The sequence below is a fragment of the Lissotriton helveticus genome, chromosome 8, assembly GCF_964261635.1.
Source record: "Lissotriton helveticus chromosome 8, aLisHel1.1, whole genome shotgun sequence".
Classification (NCBI taxonomy): Eukaryota; Metazoa; Chordata; class Amphibia; order Caudata; family Salamandridae; genus Lissotriton; species Lissotriton helveticus.
This window is the reverse complement of record NC_136069.1, coordinates 1,067,005,871-1,067,027,682: the sequence shown is the minus strand read 5'-3', so window position 1 is coordinate 1,067,027,682 and position 21,812 is coordinate 1,067,005,871. Positions and strand designations below refer to the sequence as shown.

Here is a 21,812-nt window from a genome sequence, read left to right as displayed (position 1 = left end):
ATTGTAGCACAGAGGCTCCATAGGCTTACATGGGAGTACTTTAATAAAGTATAACAAATGAGAGGAGTGAGCTACAAATATAAGCCAAAGACTCAAAATTATAGTTAGAATAAATCCAACCACTTGCAAGTGTTACATTTATTATAACTATTGCAGAAAAGAAGTTATAGACCTTGCTTTTCTGGTGAGCCAAAATCCAGCCTTTCAGTTGACTCTCCAGACTGGCCATCCTTTGAGAGGCTCAGCCAAACTGCTCTGATGAGGTGCGAAGTGACCTGCATAGAGACAAAGACCATTCGGTAGGAGGGGAGCTGCAGCTGCAGAACAAATGGCTAGATGGAGGTGGAGGTGGAGTAGCTAAACTGGTCTTCAAAGAGTGAATGACAGTTAGGACAGGATACTGACTCACCCACACATTCTGTACTTACAGACAGACAGGAGCCCAGCAGCTCAGACCCCTGCCTTGAAACTACAAGAAGGAGGACTGCCCTGCTGCACCCTTGGACTGCACCAGAGAGGGCTGCACTCATAAGGACTGCACCTGTTGCCTACTTTGGTCTTCAGATCAAAAAGGACTTTGCCTTGCTCTGAAAGTTGACAGAGTGGCCTCCCTAAAAGCAACAGGTTAAAAGAGCTCCGCCTACATCATCTCCGCCAAGATGAACCCAGCTGGACAGCATTCAGAGGACTTTTGAGAATTATGGGTCTTGTAGTCACAACTTCCCAGGGAGCAACTCAGAAATTCTGGAACCTTGGATTGGTGTTGTGGACCCTATAAGACCCAAAAGAAACACCAGAAGAAGAAGACTGCCCTGCTTGACCCTTGGAATGCACAAGATAGGACTGCACTCACAAACTTCACAACAAAAGGACTTTGCCTGTCTTAAAGGATACAGAGTGGACTCCCTCATCTGCAACAGATTGAAGAGTGCTGGAAGGGCTACTTGCAGCATCAACAATGAGGGCAACTCCAGCTGACAAGCTTCACCTGGAGTTTAGTTGGATTGACCAGGTGCATTGTGGAAGTTGTAGACCCAGACCCCTAGAGGCAAACCAGAGCTTCTGAACCCTTGGCTGGTGCTGTAGACCACTTTCCTGCATAAAGAAACACTTCTGGAAGCAAGGGTAAAAGTGTTACTTTGTGGGCAGTCTGGACTCTTGACTTTGTCCCTGTTGAGCGCTTACCTTTTTTTTTTTTTACACTTAGAGCACTATTGGCTTCTAAGCGCTAGTTCTACTTTTAATCGTGACAGCGCAATGTCATCAGGTATCGCAGTCAGGGCTCCCACCTCTTGCAGCCGCCGACCCTCTAACGCAACTGAGCAGTAAGGTGCTGCCTGCCGCTCAATGTCCCAGGCGGCCAGGAGGTGAAAAGTGCTTAATTTCCGGTGGTGCACCACCTCACCACCAGTCCACGGCTGCAGGGGCCGGGCCCCTAGCCTGAGCTTCTGCCTCGCTCTGCAGAAGTCACGCACCTCAAAGGCCTTCCCCTCCACTACTGCGCCGGGGATGCGCCTCACAGTTGACAGCGAGACTGACAGGCATTTATCAGCTGTGGGGAGCCAACAAGGCGACCTCCAAGCATACCCTAGAGCAGGAGCTAAGGCACAGGAATTGCAGGGCTCCCGGACCACAGGATCGTGAAGGATTATAGAATCGGGCCATGAGCACTCTCCTACTGCTTCCGGTCAGCCATCTTGCTGACCACGCCCCCATGCAGTGGCAAAGAGTAGAGTGGCAGAAAGTGCAGTGTTGCAGAGTATACAGTTGTAGAGTGCAGTGCTGCAGAGTAGAGTGGCACAGAGAGCAGTGATGCAGAGTAGAATAGGGTGGCGTAGAGTGCAGTGACAGAGTGCAATGGCGTATAGTGCAGTGGTATAAAGTATAGTGGCACAGAGTGCAGTGGTGCAGAGTAGATTGGCTTAGAGTGCATTGATTTTTAGTTAAGTGGTGTAGAGCACAGTAGCATAGATACAGTGGGGTAGACTGGTGCAGGGTAGAGGGGAGCGGTGCAGAGTAGAGTGTAATTGCGCTGAGTGCAGTGGTTCAGAGTGCAGTGGCCTAGAGTAGAGTAGGTGTCTCCAACCAGTTGATCATGAGTTACCAGAAGGTCACAGACACCTTCAGAGTAGCTCACAACCTTGAGTTCATTTTTAAATAAGCACAGGGTCACAATTGCTTTTAAAGTTAAGGGAAGGCTGTGTTCATTTTACACTATCTTCAAGGTGCAGATAGCCGGCCTGATAATGAGCAGTGATGAAGTCAGATTTATGACCCAGGGCACAGAGGTGAAGAAATGAAGCACTGAGGTATTTAAATCCTAAATAAAAGCCCTTGTCAACTCAATTGGGGAGCATGAGAACAAAATGATGTTTCAGAATGCTTTTAAATTCAAGAAAACTAAAATGAAGAGTTAACCTAATGATTAAGTTAACTCTTCATTTTAATGTTATACAATTACAAAGTGTTGCATTTACAAACAGAAGGCCTCCTGCTCCCAGTGGCCAGTAGACACTGTGCCATATTTATAAATAAAAGATAATGTATTTGTTTCTCCAAATGGCAGATATTTAAAGAGGATAACAATATTTGTAAATAGGACATTTTGAAATGGGAGAACATTTTAATTATTAATATTATGGAATCCATATGAACATAAAGTGAACTCTTCAGTTTAATGTTCTCCCATTTCACACAGCAGACATTACTACCAGTGGCAGGTAGACACACTGTCATATTTATAACTGAAAAATACAGCCATTTTTTTAAGTAAGAGAAATTTAAAGTGCAGAAAAATGTTCCATATTATGAACATTTTTTTGAAGAATATTTTTCTGCACTTTAAATTTCTCCCATAAAAAATGGCTGTATGTTTGTGTTATACATTTAACAAAGCTGCATATGGCAAAAGGTATGTCCATTGCAACAAGTACACAGGTCACATATTCCAATTCACCCATACACATATATCCCATTTGTAAGCACACATGTTCATATATCTCCAAAGACCATGCTCTCACTGACACACAACAGCCCTGTCAAAGTATTTTGTTCAAACCATAGTCATTGGCTTGATGGACATTAGGCTTAAATTCAATGGAACTGGATGTGGGGGCTGCTAGTAACATTGCACGAGTGGCTTGGCCTTCAATAGCTCACAATGATTTTCACTGATCAGAAGTGGCTCTCACTACAGAAAAAGACGAAGACTCTTGGAGTAGAGTGCAATGGTGCAGAGTAGATTAGAGTGGTATCAAGGGGATTGGCATAGAGTGCAGTGGTGTACAGTGGATTGGTTCAGATAAAGTGCATTGGCGTAGAGTGCAGTGGTATAGTAGTCAGTGTTGAAGAGTAGGGTTGCTTAGAGTGGAGTGATGTGGTAAAGAGTGCAGAGGTGCATAGTAGACTAGTGTGGAGTAGGGTGCATTAGCGTAGAGTAGAGTGGAGTGTTAACGAATGGAATGGTGCAGATAAGAGAGCTGTGACACACTGTGGTGTGGAGTGGTGTAGAGTAGAGTGCAGTTGCGTGGAGTGGTGTTGAGTGGAGTGGGATAACGTGGAATATGCACAGTACGGTAGCGCACTTCCATTACAGACAACACATCTTCAATTGAAATGACCATTACATTTGCACTCACATACAATTTTACTGATAAATGTATATAGCGCACCGTTCATATACAGACTTTTACATTTTGTCGTGTGCTATAAAACAGTATTATCCTTCACCCTTCCTCAAGCAGACCCTAGTAGCCAGCATGATTGTCACATAAAACCTCTCACTTTGAAGTCAGAGAAAGAAACATAAATATCAAACTCCCTGGCAGACACGGCCCGACATTTGACCTCCATCTTTGAAATCACAGCAAATATGACAAAATAAGAACAAGATTTAAAGGCCTGTTTGCAGTTCAAGGAAGAATACAACTAAACATGGTTTAGGCAACAGGAGGGACGAACTCATGCAGCAAATAGAAAGCCAGAAAATGTGAGTTGCAAACCACAAAACCAATGGAAGGCGACGGGCTGAATGCATTCCTAAGTCAACTTTCTGAATGCCTCGAGGATATCTTTAGCAAATCAGACCTCTGTGCTGTCCAGTAGGCTGCAACCTAAAAAGGGGAGTTGGAGTCTCCCAAAATTGTCAAACTGTAGCTGTACACCAGTGTGGGAAGCCCAGGATAACTTTTGCCAGTTGTGACAAATACTGGGGTCTAAGGTCTGCTAGTCTCATTCACGGAGGGAAGGGACATTGCCCAGGAAAATCAAGACTACTTTCCCTGGAGAGCCAGCATCTCCCTGCTTACAGTGATCATAGGGTTCTTTGAGGAGGGGGGAGGAGGAGAGTGCCTAGAAGGAGCAAGGTCCAGAGGGACCATGTCGAGAGGAGCCCTGACTTAGAGTGTGAAATTCAAGCCCACTTTTGGATCTGCAGCACAAATCGGGCCACCCACAACCCCCAAACACATTGAAGGGGTCCATTGTGAAGGTTAGGGCGGTCACCCTAGTGTATCCCTATGACAGAAGAGGCAAATTGCCCTGTGCAGTGTTGTGACCCAGAGGGGCCATCGCCCTATCAGGCTTTTCTCAAACTCAGTATGCCAGGCGAGTGCCGCGGTGAAGGTTATGGGCCGTTGAACTGTGTCATACTCATATCAGTAAACTGTTCTGAGATTAAAAGTGTCTGGGCCCTCTAAAATGAGTACCGGTGCTCAACACCCTTACGCACCAGCACAAATTACGCACTGTATTTGTGTAGAAATCTGTAATAGCATACCTCGGAGAATTTGTATTTTGTTGTCTAGATAACATTACTGCTTACACAAGCAAATCACAGTTAACTGTGTCCATCATTTAGCTTCTAATCTAGCTTCTAGGATATAATACTATGGTCCACCAATTAGAATCACAATCTGGTTTCTATTTGAAATAGATCTTCAGCTTGAACATGGGCTATGGGGCACGTATGCCTACTGGTTGTAGGCAAAAAGGTGAATACATTTTACAGGGCAGCATCTCTCCATCTTTCAGACGGTTGTGCTTACCTCCATTCTTATAGACTGTCATTTCTCGTACAGTGTCCAAAAACTGCCAAAATTTCTCGTTACCTTCTTCTGAAATGAATTCACTGAAAACAAACAATAGAAAATGTGTTTTACAACCGCAAACAAGCATCCATTAATATAGTACTGCGTTGCAAACTAGTTGTCTACATAGCATATACATTTTACTCCTATTGTACCACAAAGCTATATAAACATCTTTGAGACCTAAGCACTTTTTACTGTATAAATAAGTATATTATTTTATTGTAAGAGGGAGAGAAACATATACACAAAAACAAAATGAAGTAAAAGAAGTCCCAAGGAGTTCCATGACAAATTATCTCTAACACACATCACATAAGTTTAGTCTGAATTAACTAACGATCAAAACTATATAGATGCAAATGCATGCCTTGTTATATAAAACTACTGGAAAAGCGGCGTACATTGATATCACAGGATTAACAAATACTCCGCTCGACAGAGTAGCCAGAAAATTCAAATACTCCCCACTTTGAGTCAAAGCTCTGACATTACCAAGTAAGCGAAGCAAGTGAGCTCGGTCAGTCCATCCATCTATACATCTATGCATACACACAACCATTATCTAAGCATGCACCCATCCACAGATCCATCCTCCCATACGTCAATCATTTTTACTTGCCAATCCAGCAATGAAGCCTTTCATCCATCAATTTATCCATCCACCCACACTTTCGGATTTCCATTTACTCTGCCACTGTTTAACCCATCCATCTATCATTGCGATCACCCTTCTTTCACATTTAATTACTTTCACCTTTCCTTCCTTTTAACCTTCCAACCTTCTTTCCCATCACCAAATCGTTCTTTCTTCCTCACAGTGTTAGTTATGAGCTTTCGCCTGCCAAGTTGCAGGCAGAAGTGGCCTCTAAATGACTAAACCCTACTGTAGCTGCTAAAGCAAGGGGATGTGGGGAGGGTTCATGACACCTCTGGTAACCACCCCACTCAGTCAACCAATAAATGTCATTCCGCCTCAAGGAAGCAACTGATTTAGCTATCCAGAGATGATAAATAAATATCATGAATGTTGTACTGTTATAGGGCGTGTAGGTGTATGTATAGGATGGTCTTGAAAACAATGACCTACAGTGAACAGAGCTGAAATAAAAATGATATTCCACTATGTAGGGCTGAATGGATTGCAATCAATCAGTAGGAGGACCTCGCTTCGACACAACATCAAAGTTCCTTAATCCTTACACTTACAATTCATTTATTCAATAAAATGAGCTAGTAGTCCCTCTGCAGTTTCGGGAGCACACATCTAATCACTCAAATGAACATTATAAGTTAGAAAAGTCCACAGCACCTTTAAAGTTGAAATTGCTCATGCCCTCTGTCCTTTTTGCAGACCTGGCACAGGGAGAACGTACTTAACTTATAAAACAAAGGGGAGTACAGCGAGCTACTTGCTGACTACAGGGCAATTTCCGAATATATGGAAAGAGGCATCTATCCATCCACTGGTAAAAAAAACCTCTTTGGATCCAAAGAAGGTGGGAAGCTATTGGCCTATATCACGTCTACTTTTCCCTACTAAAATACTAGAGAAAGCAATAAATGAGGAAATGCTAGCTTTTCTGGAAGCTAACGTGCTAATCGATTCTTCACAGTACGGCGTTAGAGCAAATCATTGCACTGAATCAGCCTTGGTAGCAGCCTCAGAGGAATTAAAAATGGTAATTGACAAGGGTGGCAAAGCTGCATTGATTTTATTGAATTTATCTGCTGCTTTTGATATGGTTCACCATTCACTCCTCATAAAGCAGCTCCATTAGCTAGGCTTCAGAAACTCGGCATTGACCTTGTTGAGCTCATTTCTGAGTAACAAACAGCGGTGGAGATGGGGGATACAAGTTATTCACCTTTCTCCCTACCCTGTGGTGTTTCCCAAGGGTTCTCCCTCAGCCCCACACTGTTCAATATCTATGTTAGTCCCCTTATCAATCTCATTCACAGCTATGGCTTAGCAGTGTCCTCATATGCCCATGACACTTAGATAATGGTGTCTATTTCATCGGACGTAAACAAGGAGGCAAGGAACTTCTGCAACTGCATGTCCAAAGCTGCAATTTGGATGCAAAATAATTGTCTGAAACTGAATTCTGAAAAGACCGAGGTGCTGCTTTTTGGAAAAGAGACCTCTTTCTGGAATGAGTTATGGTGGCTGTTAGTCTTAGGCACATTACCAGTCCCGGTCCAGAAAGTAAGAAATCTAGGAGTAATTTGACACAAAATTATCCTTTTCTGCGCAAATAAATGTGATCACTTCTTCAGGCTTTTTCGAGTTGAAGGCCTTGAAAAAATCTTTCTGTTTATTCCTTATGACTTAAAAAAAACAGAGTTAACAGCTCTCATTTTCTCGAAGCTGTATTACTGCAATGCCCTGCATTTAGGCGTTCTTAAATACGAGGTAAAGAAACTACAGTCTTTACAAAATGCAGCAATGAGACTGTTGAAAATCCCCAAGTTTACACCCATATCCCAATCATTGCACGGTCTCCACTGGCTTCCAGTCAGAAAAAGGATTGTTTTCTAGGTTATGTGCCTGGACCATAAGGCCCTTCATCAGACAGGTCCAAAGTATTTTCAGAAAAGGTTCTCCTGGTATATGCTGAGCAGGAATCTTAGATCTAGCTCTCCACGAACCGTCATCATTCCTAGATCAAACAAATCAAGATGGGGAGGTTGAGCATTTTCCTTTTGTGCAGGAAAATGGTGGAACTCACTGCCTCTAACTCTGCATTGCCAACCTGCCCTGATGCAATTTAGTAAGCAGCTAAAGACTTGGCTGTTTACCGAAGCCGTGGAATAAGCTGCTGTTAGAGTTAGTTGCGTGTTTAGCGACCGATTAGCTCTGTTGTCGTTCCTTCAGTGCTAGGACAGATTAGGGTAACTGCACGCTTTATACAATTATTTCATTCATTCATTCAAAGTAGAATGATCTTCATTGGCCTAACTGGACTGAGGGAGGCTTCTGGCATGCTGGCAATAACCTCATTGCAAGTTGTTGGCTCAGAACCTTCAGCAAGGTGGCAGCCAGAGCAGCACTGCAAGCAGCACCCAATAAACTAAGTATAGCCTGCCTGGATGCCAGTAAATTCAATACCTCCACCAACCTGAGAAACAAAATAATTGTACTGTGGGTGCGTTTGTGTCACCTGCCTTTAACTGAGGTATTTCGACTCTATCATCATTTTACACTGATTCAGGTGAGCGGCATTTAGTTAAACTGCCATGGAAATCCGATCAAGAGCAGAGGATGGCTCGGCAGAAGTTGCGTTGGCATAGCTTTCTTGTAAAAGAAGCCCTAAAGAGTTCAAATTTAAACTCAAATCAATCCAACTGACCCAAACAATGGCAGTGGATTGAAAAGGAAGTTTTTGTTAGTAATCATTTGAGGAAAAACATACTTGTGAAGGAACCATTTGTGACTAAGATCTGCCTGGGTATATTATGGTAGGCTTGGCCTCGCCAAGGGGTTGTTTGCATTTTTACCTTTGTGAAATTCAAGAAGAGTGGTCCATTTACATAAAAGGGTATCTAGATCTCCTGAGTGCACCGAGCAGTGTGGAATCTAAAATTTGTAACTTTCATACAAGCTCTTTGGAATGTGATACACTTGTTATTATTTAAATTACATTATTTCCTCTGTAGCTGTGGAGCAATATGGCCTGGGAGAGACTTGTCTGCAATAGCGAAAGGAGAGAACCGCATCCTCAAGGTGGGAAGAGTAGCATGAGAAGTTCCCCTCACGTTCCCAGGAAACAGCAACAACAACTGGTGATAAAGCCCTCAAGTTGCTGCCTGACAAGGAGCTGAACTGAAGATGCTGTGTAAAAGGTTCGAGAGAAACACATCTTTTGACAGGAAGCTTGGCTACCGACTTTGGTTTTAAGCCCCACTGAGGGACCAGATTGGCCATGTAATTCTCCAACCTGCTTCCAGCGGTGGAAAATGTTTTAGGTCCAATGCCAGAAAGAGGGAGCCCCACTCCCTTTTTCTCATTATATATTTTTCACCAGTTATCTAGTGGTGCTTTCAGCCTCCCCAGGCTGATGAATCATGTAGGGGCATGTGACCCATCCCCCCCATCAGTCCCCTTGTAGGTTAGAAGGCTGGCTATTGAAAGAAAAGGAAGGGGACCTGTAACCTGTGCCGCAGGGTTCCACCGAAGAAAACCAATCCTCAGTGGTTTGTGGTGGAATTCCAGCTCGAAGGATCACCCTCCTCCAGTAGGTGCCTAAAGAATGGGGCATTTTTTAACATTGATGAGTGCACATGGGGATAACAGGAGATAGAAGGCATATAGTGAGCAAACGCAGCCCAATGTAATGAATTTTATTTATTTATTTAGAAGTTTTCTATAGCGCTAACAAGACCCGAAGGTAGCAGAGCGCTTTACAGTAAAGGGAATGAAAGGTGAACAAAAAGACACGTAACAAATAAAGGCGATTATCGAAAGACAATAATGGAGGAGGAGAAGTTCTTAACAGTAGGACTTATTGGTATGAAAATCACTCGCTGACATCTGCATATACACCATGCAAACAAACATATTCAACATACAACAGGCACCATAGGAGCCAACTGTAAGTAATCTAGAAATTGTTACTAGGCTGTGTTGAAGTATATGGAATGGTGAAGTTTTCATCTATGGAATAGATCGTTAAAGGGCTGCAGACATGGAAACTTATCAAGCTGTGACTTCAACACCAACGTGTCTTACAAAAGCACAACATGTCAGCTACAAGAAAATGCTGAACATCTACATTCAGTTGCTTGCCCATGAGCATTGCTGGAATGAGCACACTGAGGAAAGACTCAGGGAAGAAAATCATATAATAATAATAATAATCCACATTTGTATAGCGCACAATCACCCGGTAGGGTCTCTAGGCGCTTGGGGGGCCGTCGGGAAGATTAAGCAAGCTATTGCCCAGAGTCGCATGGTGCTGGGCTAACCTGCCGCTGGAGCCGGGGATCGAACCCTGATCCCCAGATTCCAGCGTCAGTCGCCCTGGCCGCGGCGCCACACCTCTCCCACATCATTGCGCTGTACCATCATTGTGGTGGTCAAGTCGGAGTGGTACATCTCGACTAGAAACACTGTGATGACATGACTATCATAGATGCAAGGGCACCCATTAGCAAACCTACTCCAATTTGTTGGCAAATGATTTTAGATGTATATGCTGATGACATTAAGCCAGTCTTTGGCCAACCCCATATTCTCTGCAGTAGGCACAACTTTTCAACTCACAAGCAGACTGCTTGTTTGCGACGCACATGGTGGTGGATGCCCGCCAACTTCATGAATCTCAATCCTACCAGTCATGACACCACCACTTGTGGTGCTTCCGTTTGGCCTCAGATTATGTCCTTAGCACCCAATGAGTCACTAAGTAACTTGGAACTTAATCTACACTCCAACCTGTCACTGAACACTCAGGTAGTCAAAGCTGTAAATATATGCTTTTTTTCAGTTGAGGTCCTTCAAGAAAATTCTTTCTTTCATTGGAAGCCATCACCACATGACTCTGATCATAGAGCTAGTCCAGTCATGGCAATTAAAACTACTTGCAGCCCATAGAAGCTTCCGCACAACTTGCAGTTGGTGAAATATCCTGCAGCCCATTTGACTATGAGCCTGGCTAAGCATGAACACATATCGCCTACACTGAAATAATGAAACTGGCTGCCCACTCACAGTAGAGTTTTCTCTTGAAGGCCATGCTAATTGCCTATAGAGCATTAAGCAGGAAGTACTGACTTTATGGCCGAAGAGTTTACATGATAAAGGCAAAAGAGACTTCTTTTATCAACATACCAATTTCTTCTTTCTGTTCCTAGACCATGCACTGATACCTATGATGATAGAGATTTTTAACAACTGCAGCCAGCTGCTTGCATACTTTACACCTAGCCCCAAACAGTTAACTATCTCTTCTTATGTTCCAAGAGACTCTGAAAACCTGGTTATTGAGCACACTAGACCAGGGTCTTGATGCGAGATAATGTTGAGAGAGAGGCAATTATGAAGGTGTAAATGAGGGGTCTATTGCACTTTCACTGTGATTCTTCTATATCCTGATGTGAGCCAATAGACAGAACAGAGGTGTTACAGGATGAAGCGCCTGCAACTAGGTTTCAAACAGCAGGAGGTGATGACAAGTTTTCTGTTCACGAAGAAACTATGAGTTATTGAGGATTCAACATACAACGTATTCGGGTGTCCTGAAGATGCAAGTTGAACACTTGGGTGGTACAGGAGAAGAGCCGACGTTCCTGGGTGGGCTTTTTCAGACAAATGTTTTGGGTTTTATTCTACATTAAGCATCCATTCGCTAACATTTCTTGTTTAAGTCATCACACCACACAAATGACCCGATAGACTTCCAAAGCAGCAAATATTAGCTGTTTATGTTTAAATGGCGGCCTTGGGGTATGTAGGTAAACTGTGAGATATTCCCTGTTATTGTCTGATTAAATAATTGATTAAAGATGAATTCTTAAAGGGGAAGGCACAACCTCCACCACAATAGGAATGGGGTTACAGCAACTGCGTAGCTTGATTGATCTTTGTCACAGCCAGTTTAATCATAGGGGTCTTTAAGATTATTTTACACATGGACACAGCTGATTGAAGAGTACACATGATTGAAGGCAAGAAAGGTTTCCTGAATTCTCAATGAGTTACATAGAGACGCTATCACGTGTGATGTATAGTAATGAGAAACTGCTACATACAGTTACTTTACACATTTAGCACATACTACCTAATGCAATTGAGCTGTCGTCTTTTTTAATTTACTGTGAAGTGTTACTACTATACAAACGTAATACTATGTACAATATATGGTGACATACTACTGCTACATCAATGATGGGGAATGTAATACTATTGTGCCAACTACAAATAATGTTTCCTGCCGAGGCTAACATTAAAGTGATACGAACATGAATTGGCCGTACACATACGTAATTTTGAACAAGATATACACATGTGCATCTTTTGTAAGGAATATCTCAGGTCACTAGCAGCACACAGAGCCTATGGCACACACTCACAACTCCCCAATACCATAAATGAGTCACTAAAAATAAAACTTGGTTTGCGTCACTTCTATAAGTCCTAGGTACAACAAAAAAAAGGATGCAACTATTAAAATAACCGCTGGATGGGGTGGAATGGATGGAGAGCCTTCCCTGTTTATATATACACACAAGAGCTTTTGAAGCTCACAATGTTTTATTAAAAAGTTGGACATATAGTCTAAACTCAATGTGTCCTTACAGTAAAAACCCTGCACTGTCGATATTACAGTGGAAAGGCTAGTAGCCCCATTGGCAAGTGCAATGTAACACGCTGACACTCAAGGTATAAAAGATAATCATTGCATTAAACCCGACTTGATGCCCAAGTTGAATTTAATGTAACTTTTGCATGGGTGGCAACTTTAGTAAGCAGCAACTTTGTTGCCCAAAGTTTTTCAGTGATTGTGTACAGTTGCTGGCCAGGAGACATCCTTCTGCCCTCCAGCAGGCAGGTGTGAATGACTTTCAGGAAGGAACATAAAGGCCTGCTGTTGGAAGAGGTGTGACTTCTAATTGGGAGGAAGGCCAAACTGGGTGTGAGTTCACAAGGCGAGCTTCGAAGGGGAAGCTTGCCTTAAGCCTATGAGGGGCACATGATGAACACACACGAGAGGGGCTGCTCTTTTGATCTTGCAGAAAGATTGGCATCAGGAACAGAGAAAGGGAAGCAGCTGTCAAACCGTTTTTTACTGTGGGAATGTAGTCCCCTGGTAGCCACACCTTGGAGATAGGCTAGGGAGCTGCACATACCAAGTTTGAAAATGTATATCTCCGTAACAATCAGGTGGATTATTTTAAGTGACATGTTTATTTAAAGATAAAAATACCACCTATGTTTATACATTGGTGTCAGTTTTTTTATGGAGTCTTGTATCGGTCTCATTCAAATGTTTTGTACTTCTTAATACTTAACATGTGTTCCTTTGATAAAGCATGACTGATCAGAGCCACAGCTACCCAGGGTTGAGCCAAGGTTCTTCAAACGTTGAGGTGCCACACCACACTATATAATAAACTGTTCTCCTCACAGTACTCCTGTTGTACTATTTCCTGTGCCTTTGTGAATTGGACCAAAAACATCTAAACTGAAAATGTTCATATACAATTAGTACAAATTTAAAAGGACTATGACCTATGCACTTATACTAATGTGAAGTTGGACATTTTGGGCCAAATTTACAAAGGCCTTTAAGAATACACATAGCAATACTGAATTTCATTTACTCTTTAACACCTTTGTGAATTGGTCCTAAAGATTTTAAAAGAGTATATACTATTGTTAGCTACCAAGTGGTCAGTGTTGTGTGCAGAACCTTCACCCATTCTTAGCTCTGTGTGCTAAAGCACTTTAGTGTTTCATGTTCTCCATTACAAGCAAGGGCTTTATAATGCCTCCATCCAAATTCCTGCTTTTCTAAAAGTTAAGAAGAGTTATAAGTTGCAAACATGACCATGTGCACTTGACAGGATTGTAAGTTAGATCACTGACGACAGATTGAAATGATGGGCAGTGCACCGACATTCCGTTCAGAGAAACAGAATGAGTATGTTTCGCTATTCATAGGCAAATGATCTTCTTTAGTCTCTGTTTTTTTCTTCTTATTTAAGCCTTACAACTTAAAGCCAATTTGGACCTAGGTATTAAAATGTTTCTATTTTTCCTAAAACGTTTTTCAAGGCTGACAATACTAACAATAACTGGTTTTACACCAACAGCTGCAGAAATACAGGACATAGTTGAAAATCATACCGCACCTTGCCTCCAGCAGCAGAGGGGTTGTTGGCCACTTTGCAGCTAGGCTGGCAGTCACCCCTTTAACTGTTGTTGCTTGCACCCCCAGATCTGCCAGTAACAGGGTACAAAACAGGAGCAGCAAACAGGAAGGACCCATCTCGCACAGACCGTTAGGGGGGCAGATTGCAGTACGTGGCAGGGAGCCGCTAGACCTTGGCAGGACGATTCTGCCTGAAATACCGGCAAAACCACAGGAGCGACGATTGCCTCCAACAAAGGTAAGATGCTTCTTGTGCAAAAGATGCTCGGGGAAGCTCAGCCAATCGCTGCACACGCAGCCACGTGACCCTGCCACGAATCTCCTGGAGAATGGAGACGTTCACTTCCGCAAATCGTCCTAGTCTCCCCGGGAGCTTCAAGCGTACAGAGAGGTTGCTTACAAGGCAGCTTCCAGACAGCGCTAGTGACGTAACGGCGACGTTCTGCATTGGTTTACGAGGACCGCTACCTGATTGCCATTGGAGAGTAAGGTGGTCCAATCGCTACCCACGATTTGAAGCGCGGGCTCGGTTTTCAGGAGCAAACTCTTTAGTGCTATGTCTAGCGTTATAAAACAGGATGGAGGTGCTCCATAGTAGAGTTCGAAAAACGAACAAATCAATAGGGAGAGCCAAGACGGATTGACCAAGAAACACGGGGTTTGCAATAAAAATAGTTGACGTAAATCATGCAAAAACGGTCACATTAAAACATGATACTCCCTTCAAAACGTATATAGGGAGATTTTCATACCTTTTGCGCTGGTCAAAAGTGACTCAAACTAGCGCAATTTTTTTCTCCTATTTTCTTTCCAAACCTGTTTTGCCCTGGAAAGTACCCGGGGCCTTATTTATGAAAAGTGACGCATCGCTGCATGAAAACAGCGATGCGTCACTTTTCACTGCGCTCTCCCTGCAACATGATTGATACGTCATATTTATAATATGACGCATCATGTCGCAAGGAGTTACAGATACGTCAGTATTTCTGACGTATCTGTAAGCGCAAATGTCACGCATTGCTGGGGTGTGTCACAAAAGTGACGCAACTCCAGCAATGCGTCCTTTCACATGGGGAAAGCCCCATGTGAAAGGGCTTGCATCAGTCTTACGCCTGCTGTGAGGCAGGCGCAAGATTTTGACGCGACAGCGTCCTAAAAGTGACGCATTGAAATCTCATAGATTTCACTGCGTCACTATTACGAGGCTTTTTGTGTGTGAACGCCCCCTTTGCATACATTATACCTGACGCAGGTATAATGTAGCGCAGGGGTTTACAAAGTGACGCATCTGCTTAGATGCGTCACTTTGTAAATAGTGCGCATCAGGAGGCAAGTTTTACGCCGCCGATGCGTCACAAAAAGTGACGCATCGGAAGCGCAAAACTCACGCAAGGCCTCATAAATGAGGCCCCCTGTAAGTAGAGCAAAACAGCGCGAAGCACAGCTGTGTGTTACTTTGCGCCGAGGGGGTGTTACATGGATGGTACATGGGTGTTCACATGCAACCACCCATGCCTTTTGATGCAAAACCATATTTACAAAGATTTGTAAAGATGGTTTTGCGCCAAAAGTTAACGCCCCTTTAAAGGAGGCACTAACAGGAGAAATGCTTACATTTCTCTGTGCTTTTCTGACTTTCCATGCGTGCTGCACTGTGCAGCACATATGCAAAGTGGGAAAAGCTTTACATCATGCCTAGCATAGTATTTTGTACAGGAAGGGTACCCTTCCTGTACAAAACCTATGCTACACTCATGCACACACCCTAGCGCTGAGGCACTAAGGTGGGTGCATGGCGCACAGTAGCTGAAATCAGCACCGGCGCAAGGGAAAGGGGAGGAGAGAGCCATATCTCTGAAGATATGGCACTCTCCTGCTCCCTCCAGTTCACACAGAGCAGCCTTGCGAGGGCTGTGCTGCTTTGCATGCTTTTTAAAAAAAATCTCCCTCTAAATCTTTAGTATGCTGAAGGATATCACCTGAGTACATCAGATTATATCATGCAAGAAGAGAGGTTCATCAAAAGTGATAATTTTTAAACATGAATTTATACACATTCAGCCCTGCAAAGTACAACAGATCGCGGGTTAGTAACACACATTTTAGTGCTGCTGCAAATTGCACAAAAATGTTATGTCATGCAGTATTAGGTAGCTTCTGATGTGTGCGGCAATTTACTGGGTGCTGCAGCTCTCATGGTAGTGCAGCAATTGGCAATGGTTGACTCAGCATCCAGTCTTCTTTTGCTGTGCAGCCTCAGGCAGAAGTAATGAGCCAGGCCCAGGTTTTGGAAAGGTGACTTGTTGCTATGACAATCATTCTAAAGCTGATGTATGCTAAGATGTTTGCTTACTTTAATAATTCTATGTCAGGAACGGAGGCTTCACATTATGCTTCTTTTTCATTACTAGAGAACCACAGCAGCCAAACAAAACTTTAAACTATATAAACCATGAGCCCTCATTCTCTGCATCAAGCATAGGGGACCATGACTGTCTATAAATGTTGAACGGGCTGTAATCATTCCTCTTTCTTGCTGCTATGGCAGCTCAGTTATGTGCGTTTATCCAATCCTCTCTTGTCGTAATGTGAATGAGGCATGCTAGTTTCATTGTTTGAAGTGCGAGTGTTCACCATTTATTCAGAATTTATTGTTATTTTTGAGGATCAAGCGCTTGCGGGGGCGTCGCCTCTTGATCGTTGGACCAGCTGTGGAGCGGGAGTAGGACTGACATACTCTGCCGTAGAAGAGAGAGCCCTCTTTTCCTCCAATTCGCCTCGTGCGGGAGGCCGATTGGAATTTTTAGGTCTCGCTGAGCCAATGCGCTTGCGCATTGTTAGATCTCGCTGAGCCAATGAGCTTGCGCATTGCTTCGGCGAGAATTATGTAGGGCTCCAGGAATGGCTGCCAAGAGGGCTTTGGAATGCGGATTATGGCCAGTGCATGTGCGCCGGGCACGCGCTCACCATGTGCTCCGCCACCCCCCCAATCAGACTTGAAAGGAAGCCGCTCGCACACCACCATTTGTCTGTGCCTTTGCATCAGACTTCAAAGGAATGCGCTCCCGCCCCGCCCCCACCACAGCAATGCCAAGAGCTTGTTTTCGTTGGTTCCTGTTATTGACCTTCATGAATGCCTTCTTTTGTTTAGTGACTATGCTTATTAGCTCATCCTTTTGGTGTTTTGGAACCTCACATGGAGACGTCCCCTGTTACATGTCTCATTTTGCTAATGTTCATTTCAGTTTGTTCTGTGCACCGCTTTCTTTGCCTCGGCTCGTGTTCTTGGAATGCTGTTTGTTGGCTTTCTGAGGCAAACATACGCAGCTGATGTTTGCAACCGGTGTTACTGATTTCTCCTCCCACCTACCATTTCTCTGTGTGCTGTCCCCTTTGCACTACCGCGTCCACATCCTTGTTCCCTCCCCACCACCCTCCTTGTTTCTTCCATTTGCCTCTTCACTTTTCTTCCACTACCAACACAATTTCCACATTCGCACCACTTCCCCTCCTCTTTCTCCATCGCCCACTGTCTCTGTACACCTTTATTTACGCCACTGCTCTTCTCTCTGTTTTCAGTCTCTCAGCGCCTCATCCACTTCCCTTCGTTGATTTCTAGTCGCTGCTATCTTCCCCTCCTCTCTCCCCACCTCCATCTTTAACCGGGCGACTCTATCCTGCCCCGCCCATTTGCCCTCGTATTTCAATAACGCTCCACTGTTCTGGCTCCCATTTCCTTCTCCTCCGACTCTCCTCCAAACTGCTGTGCCACAGACACCCACTCTCCTAATTGGTAAGCCCACTCAGTCACCTTCCCCCCACCTCACATCTAGTCCTCGCCTTTTCTTTACATTTTGATATATCTATTCCCCTCTATATCACGTATTCCTTCCTATCCCCTCATCTGGGCAACATACTTTTCTCAGTGACCTAATTGTAGACTCTGGAGATGTTGGCTTCATCAATAGGCCGCTCGGGTGATCCTGGACAAATCGCTTTCCCACCTGAATGAACCCTGTTTTCTTTTGTCTGCCTGAACTGTGAGCACTTAGTCTCGTATGCCTCCTTGCACAGAACTTTACCCAGCTATGCTCTCTCCCATTCTATTTCTCACCTCTGAGAATCTTCCTCTGCCCCCTCCCAAATCCGATTCTCTCCAGACACACTGACCAATCTTTGACTTTCCACCCTCCACAACCTGCTCTCCCACCCTCCAACCCATGTGCTCTCCAGACCACTGTACTTTCCCTTCTCTCCCTTTATTGTCCTCTCCCCTCGAGCTTAGGATCCGGTCTTCCCTCTCACCCCAAGAGTATAGGTGTACTCCCTGCATTCCATGTATTCACCTCTCCATACTTTGTTTTTATTCATCTTTCTTCTTTTCCCATTTAGATACACTTTCACTCACTTTCACGTTCCTCACTCTACTTTTTCTTGTGTCCTCTCTATGTACACCTTCCGTGTCTCTGTTTATTTTTCCTTTTCTCTGCTCTTTTCATCTACACCGTTCTTTTTTTGTCTTCCCTATCCACTCGCTTTGTATACTCTCTTTTTCATTCTCCCCGCTCTCTTCTCTCTTCAGACACACTCTTTATCTCATCCTTCTCAAACTCTTCTTCAGTCCCCTCTTTCTCCCCAACTTTATCTCTACCCTCTTCACTCACTTCTTCAATCTCTTTTCTAGCTTTTTTCTTTACTACTTCCCTTTTTAGTTTACTCTTCACTCTGCTCACTTCATATTCTCTGCGTTCCTTTTTTATTATTTGCCCGTTCCCTCCACTGTTTTCATATGTTCCCGCTCTCCTTTTCTATATCTTTGGACTGTCCATTCCCTTCACATCACCCCACCTCCTTTGCATATTCAGATCGCGCGAACTATATACACTTTGTTTCACCTTTATTTTCATGTCCTCCCCTTCTCTGCCTCTCAATATTTACTCTCTCAGTAGACCTTTACTCCCTCTTTCGTTACACGCTTCTCCTTCCCCTTTCGCCTTGTATTCTCTCATTCCGGGGATCCCCAACCCCTGAACAGTCCTTTTCTCGTTCTCAGTCCCGGGATATCCCTTCAGGGCAGGATTTTGGGCAGAGGCCTTGCCTCTCTTCTGCCCACAGACAGTCACCGCAGCGCCCCCACCCTCTTTGCCCACACATCCTCTCATAGAGCATGGCTCTGCCTTCAAGCTAACACCCCTTGTAGCAGGGTTATCTGAAATTAGCTTTTTCTTCGACATTTCGTCCACCCAGCATGGGCAGGTGGTCATTTCACTGCGCGCTCCGGAAGCAGACACCAGCCCTAAAGAATGAATCACCCCAGGTGCTTTCCTACCTGAAGCTGGGTATGTGACAGTCCGGTACGGAGCACTGAGGGCTTTCAGACACCGTAATGTGCACATGTGCAAGGACGGAAAACGGCCCAACTATCCCCTAGTTTTAAAGAAAAAACAACAAAACTGTATTTCTGAATCACGGTCGAGGAAGAGCAAACTTTCAATGTAATCAATTCACAATAAAGTCGACAAAGACTAATTTCTATATTCTTTCTTTATTCTTGGCTAAAGATTCAACAGAAACAGTTAACGCATGTTGTCCCTTCTGACTGTGGAACTTTTTGATTCATCACATTGAACTTCTGATGCACTAATTCCTTGTCCATGTGAGTTTTCACCTACAGTCATATGGCAATCAAGCCACATGTGCTCCACATATAGCGTGAGGTCGGTCACGAACATCTAATATCGTTTTTCATTTGCAACTTGGTTGCAGTTGACCTGGCGCCACCTGCTGCACCATTGGTAGCGACGTCCCTTTACCTGTTACCTGTCTCTCACTTCCACTGTTTTTTTCACATGACACACGTACACAACTTTTTCATATTTTCATACAAAAGCACAGAAGCCCATCCTTGGGTGTGTGGTCGTTAACCAATGCATGGATTCCTTTTGCTTTGGTCGCTGTTGCTGCATTTTATTGAGCCTCAGTTCTAATCCTCCTAACTCCACTGCTCGCGGAAGGCGGACTGGCGGACTGGCGGACTGAAAGCCTCGACGAGGGAGAGAGACAAGCAGGGCTGCGAGCTCGTTGCTGGCGCAGGACTACCTGTCCCAGGAGCGCCAGCAATCACCCCAAATTGGGACCAGCTGGGGCGCTCTCCCTACCGGCTCCTCCCTCCTTAGCTCAGATAGCTTAATAGTGGTTGAAGAGTCCCGCTGCGCGGGAGCGCGCGGGAGGGTGCCGGGAGAAGCCCGGGACAAGGGCGGGACCGACTGTGACCGACAGAGACTGATAGAGGCTGGGCTGGGCCATCTCCCTTTCAGCCTCCCTTTTACATAGATTGTGGTAGTACCCAGTATCCCTTTTGTTTATATTTTTTAATTGCTATTTATTGGTTTGTATTGTGACCCACATTTGTCTATTCTCCTTTCATATAAGATGACTACTAAGAAATTAAGATCTGGGCGAGTGGTAGTCGGTAGAGCTTGTTCTAAAACCAAATCCAACCCTTTGCGAAATAGAAATGGGCCAGCTCTACAAGTAAAAAGTACATGCCAACTATATTCTCTATGGGATAAGGGTAAAGATAAAGTGGATCGAGAAGAAGTCCTCATTGAAGATACCATTATTAGTACCAAAGATCAGGTACAAGACTTCTATATTAATAAAAGAGATAGTACTTTGCCAGGTGTCACTGCCCCACTCCAGTCTGATGTTTTAACCTATAAGAACCAAGAAAGAGACATAGTTTCACTTCCAGAAGCCCAAAAATTGGCAACAAATGCGGTAGAACAAGATTCTCCAGTAATAGCAATAGGTCACAATCTTTCCCCTCTTTTAAACAATGATTGAAAAACATGTCCTTGTTTGTCTACCTCGCTGCATATCCCCCCAGAGGATTATACTCTTCCTGATATTAATCTTGAGTCCCAAAAATTTGTAATTCAGAATTTAACCACTCGACAGGACACTATGGCCACTCCTGTGTTACATCTTTTTAGCAGCACATCTTCAAAAAATTCTGATTTCACTACCCCTGAAATTAATTTATTTGCCAGCTCCTCCCATGACCAACATCAAGACAATGATCGTCAAAATTTCTACGTACGAGAAAAAAATGTAATCTCTGATTCTTTAACTGCCCTAGAGCGACTTATTTCTTCTATTTTAATGCTCTTGGAAAAATTAGTAAATGGGTCAGACAACGTATTCGATACAGTAACCTTGATCCTAAAGGTACTTTTGAGCAATCATACAGGATCGGAAGATATCATTTGTCCAAAAATAATAAATTCCCTAAAAAATTTAAGTAAGGAAGAACAAAACGACACAAAGGATAAAATAATTACTGATCTACCTACTACGTCTGATCCCCTGGATAAGACTATTACGGACCTTATAGCCCCGATTTATTCTCCCATTCAAAGGAGTGAGATTCTAATTAAAAACAATTGTGCTGCTCTTATTAGTCAAGAGATCAAGATATCTCCACCTATAGAGAATAATGAGTCTAATATCTTACCCCCTATCTTTCCTATTTTTCTCCCTCAAACAAATAAAGAAACACCAAATCATCTAGCTCTATCGGACAAAGTTTCTCCATTAGAAGAGAATAAATCCGAAATAATAGTACCAAAAAAACAACGATGTAAAAAAAGGAAACCAACCCGTAGATTTTACAAAAAGAGGCAACGGAAAATTACTTTTGAAAATTATAAAGATTCTTCACTGAATAATTCCAATCTTGTAGATTTGGATCCTAATCCATCGCATGAACAAGTGGCAAGTCCAAAGGTGATTCCCACGGTAGTACAACAAGAACTATTAAGCCACACAAATCAGCAATATTCTGATG

General features: G+C 43.7%; 1 protein-coding gene across 2 annotated transcripts in view; it reads right to left on the bottom strand.

Annotated features, from left to right (window-relative positions):
- UGGT2 (UDP-glucose glycoprotein glucosyltransferase 2) overlaps positions 1-14,317 on the bottom strand; it is a 1,586,510-nt gene extending 1,572,193 nt beyond the window's left edge. For both annotated transcript variants that reach the window (XM_078657956.1, XM_078657957.1), the window contains exons 1-2: positions 13,944-14,317; positions 5,046-5,128 (exon numbers count right to left, since the gene is read on the bottom strand). In XM_078657956.1, coding sequence (XP_078514082.1) covers positions 5,046-5,128; positions 13,944-14,080 — 220 coding nt within the window. In that variant the 5' untranslated portion in view covers positions 14,081-14,317. The remainder of the gene's footprint in view (positions 1-5,045; positions 5,129-13,943) is intronic.
- Positions 14,318-21,812: the final 7,495 nt, after the last annotated feature.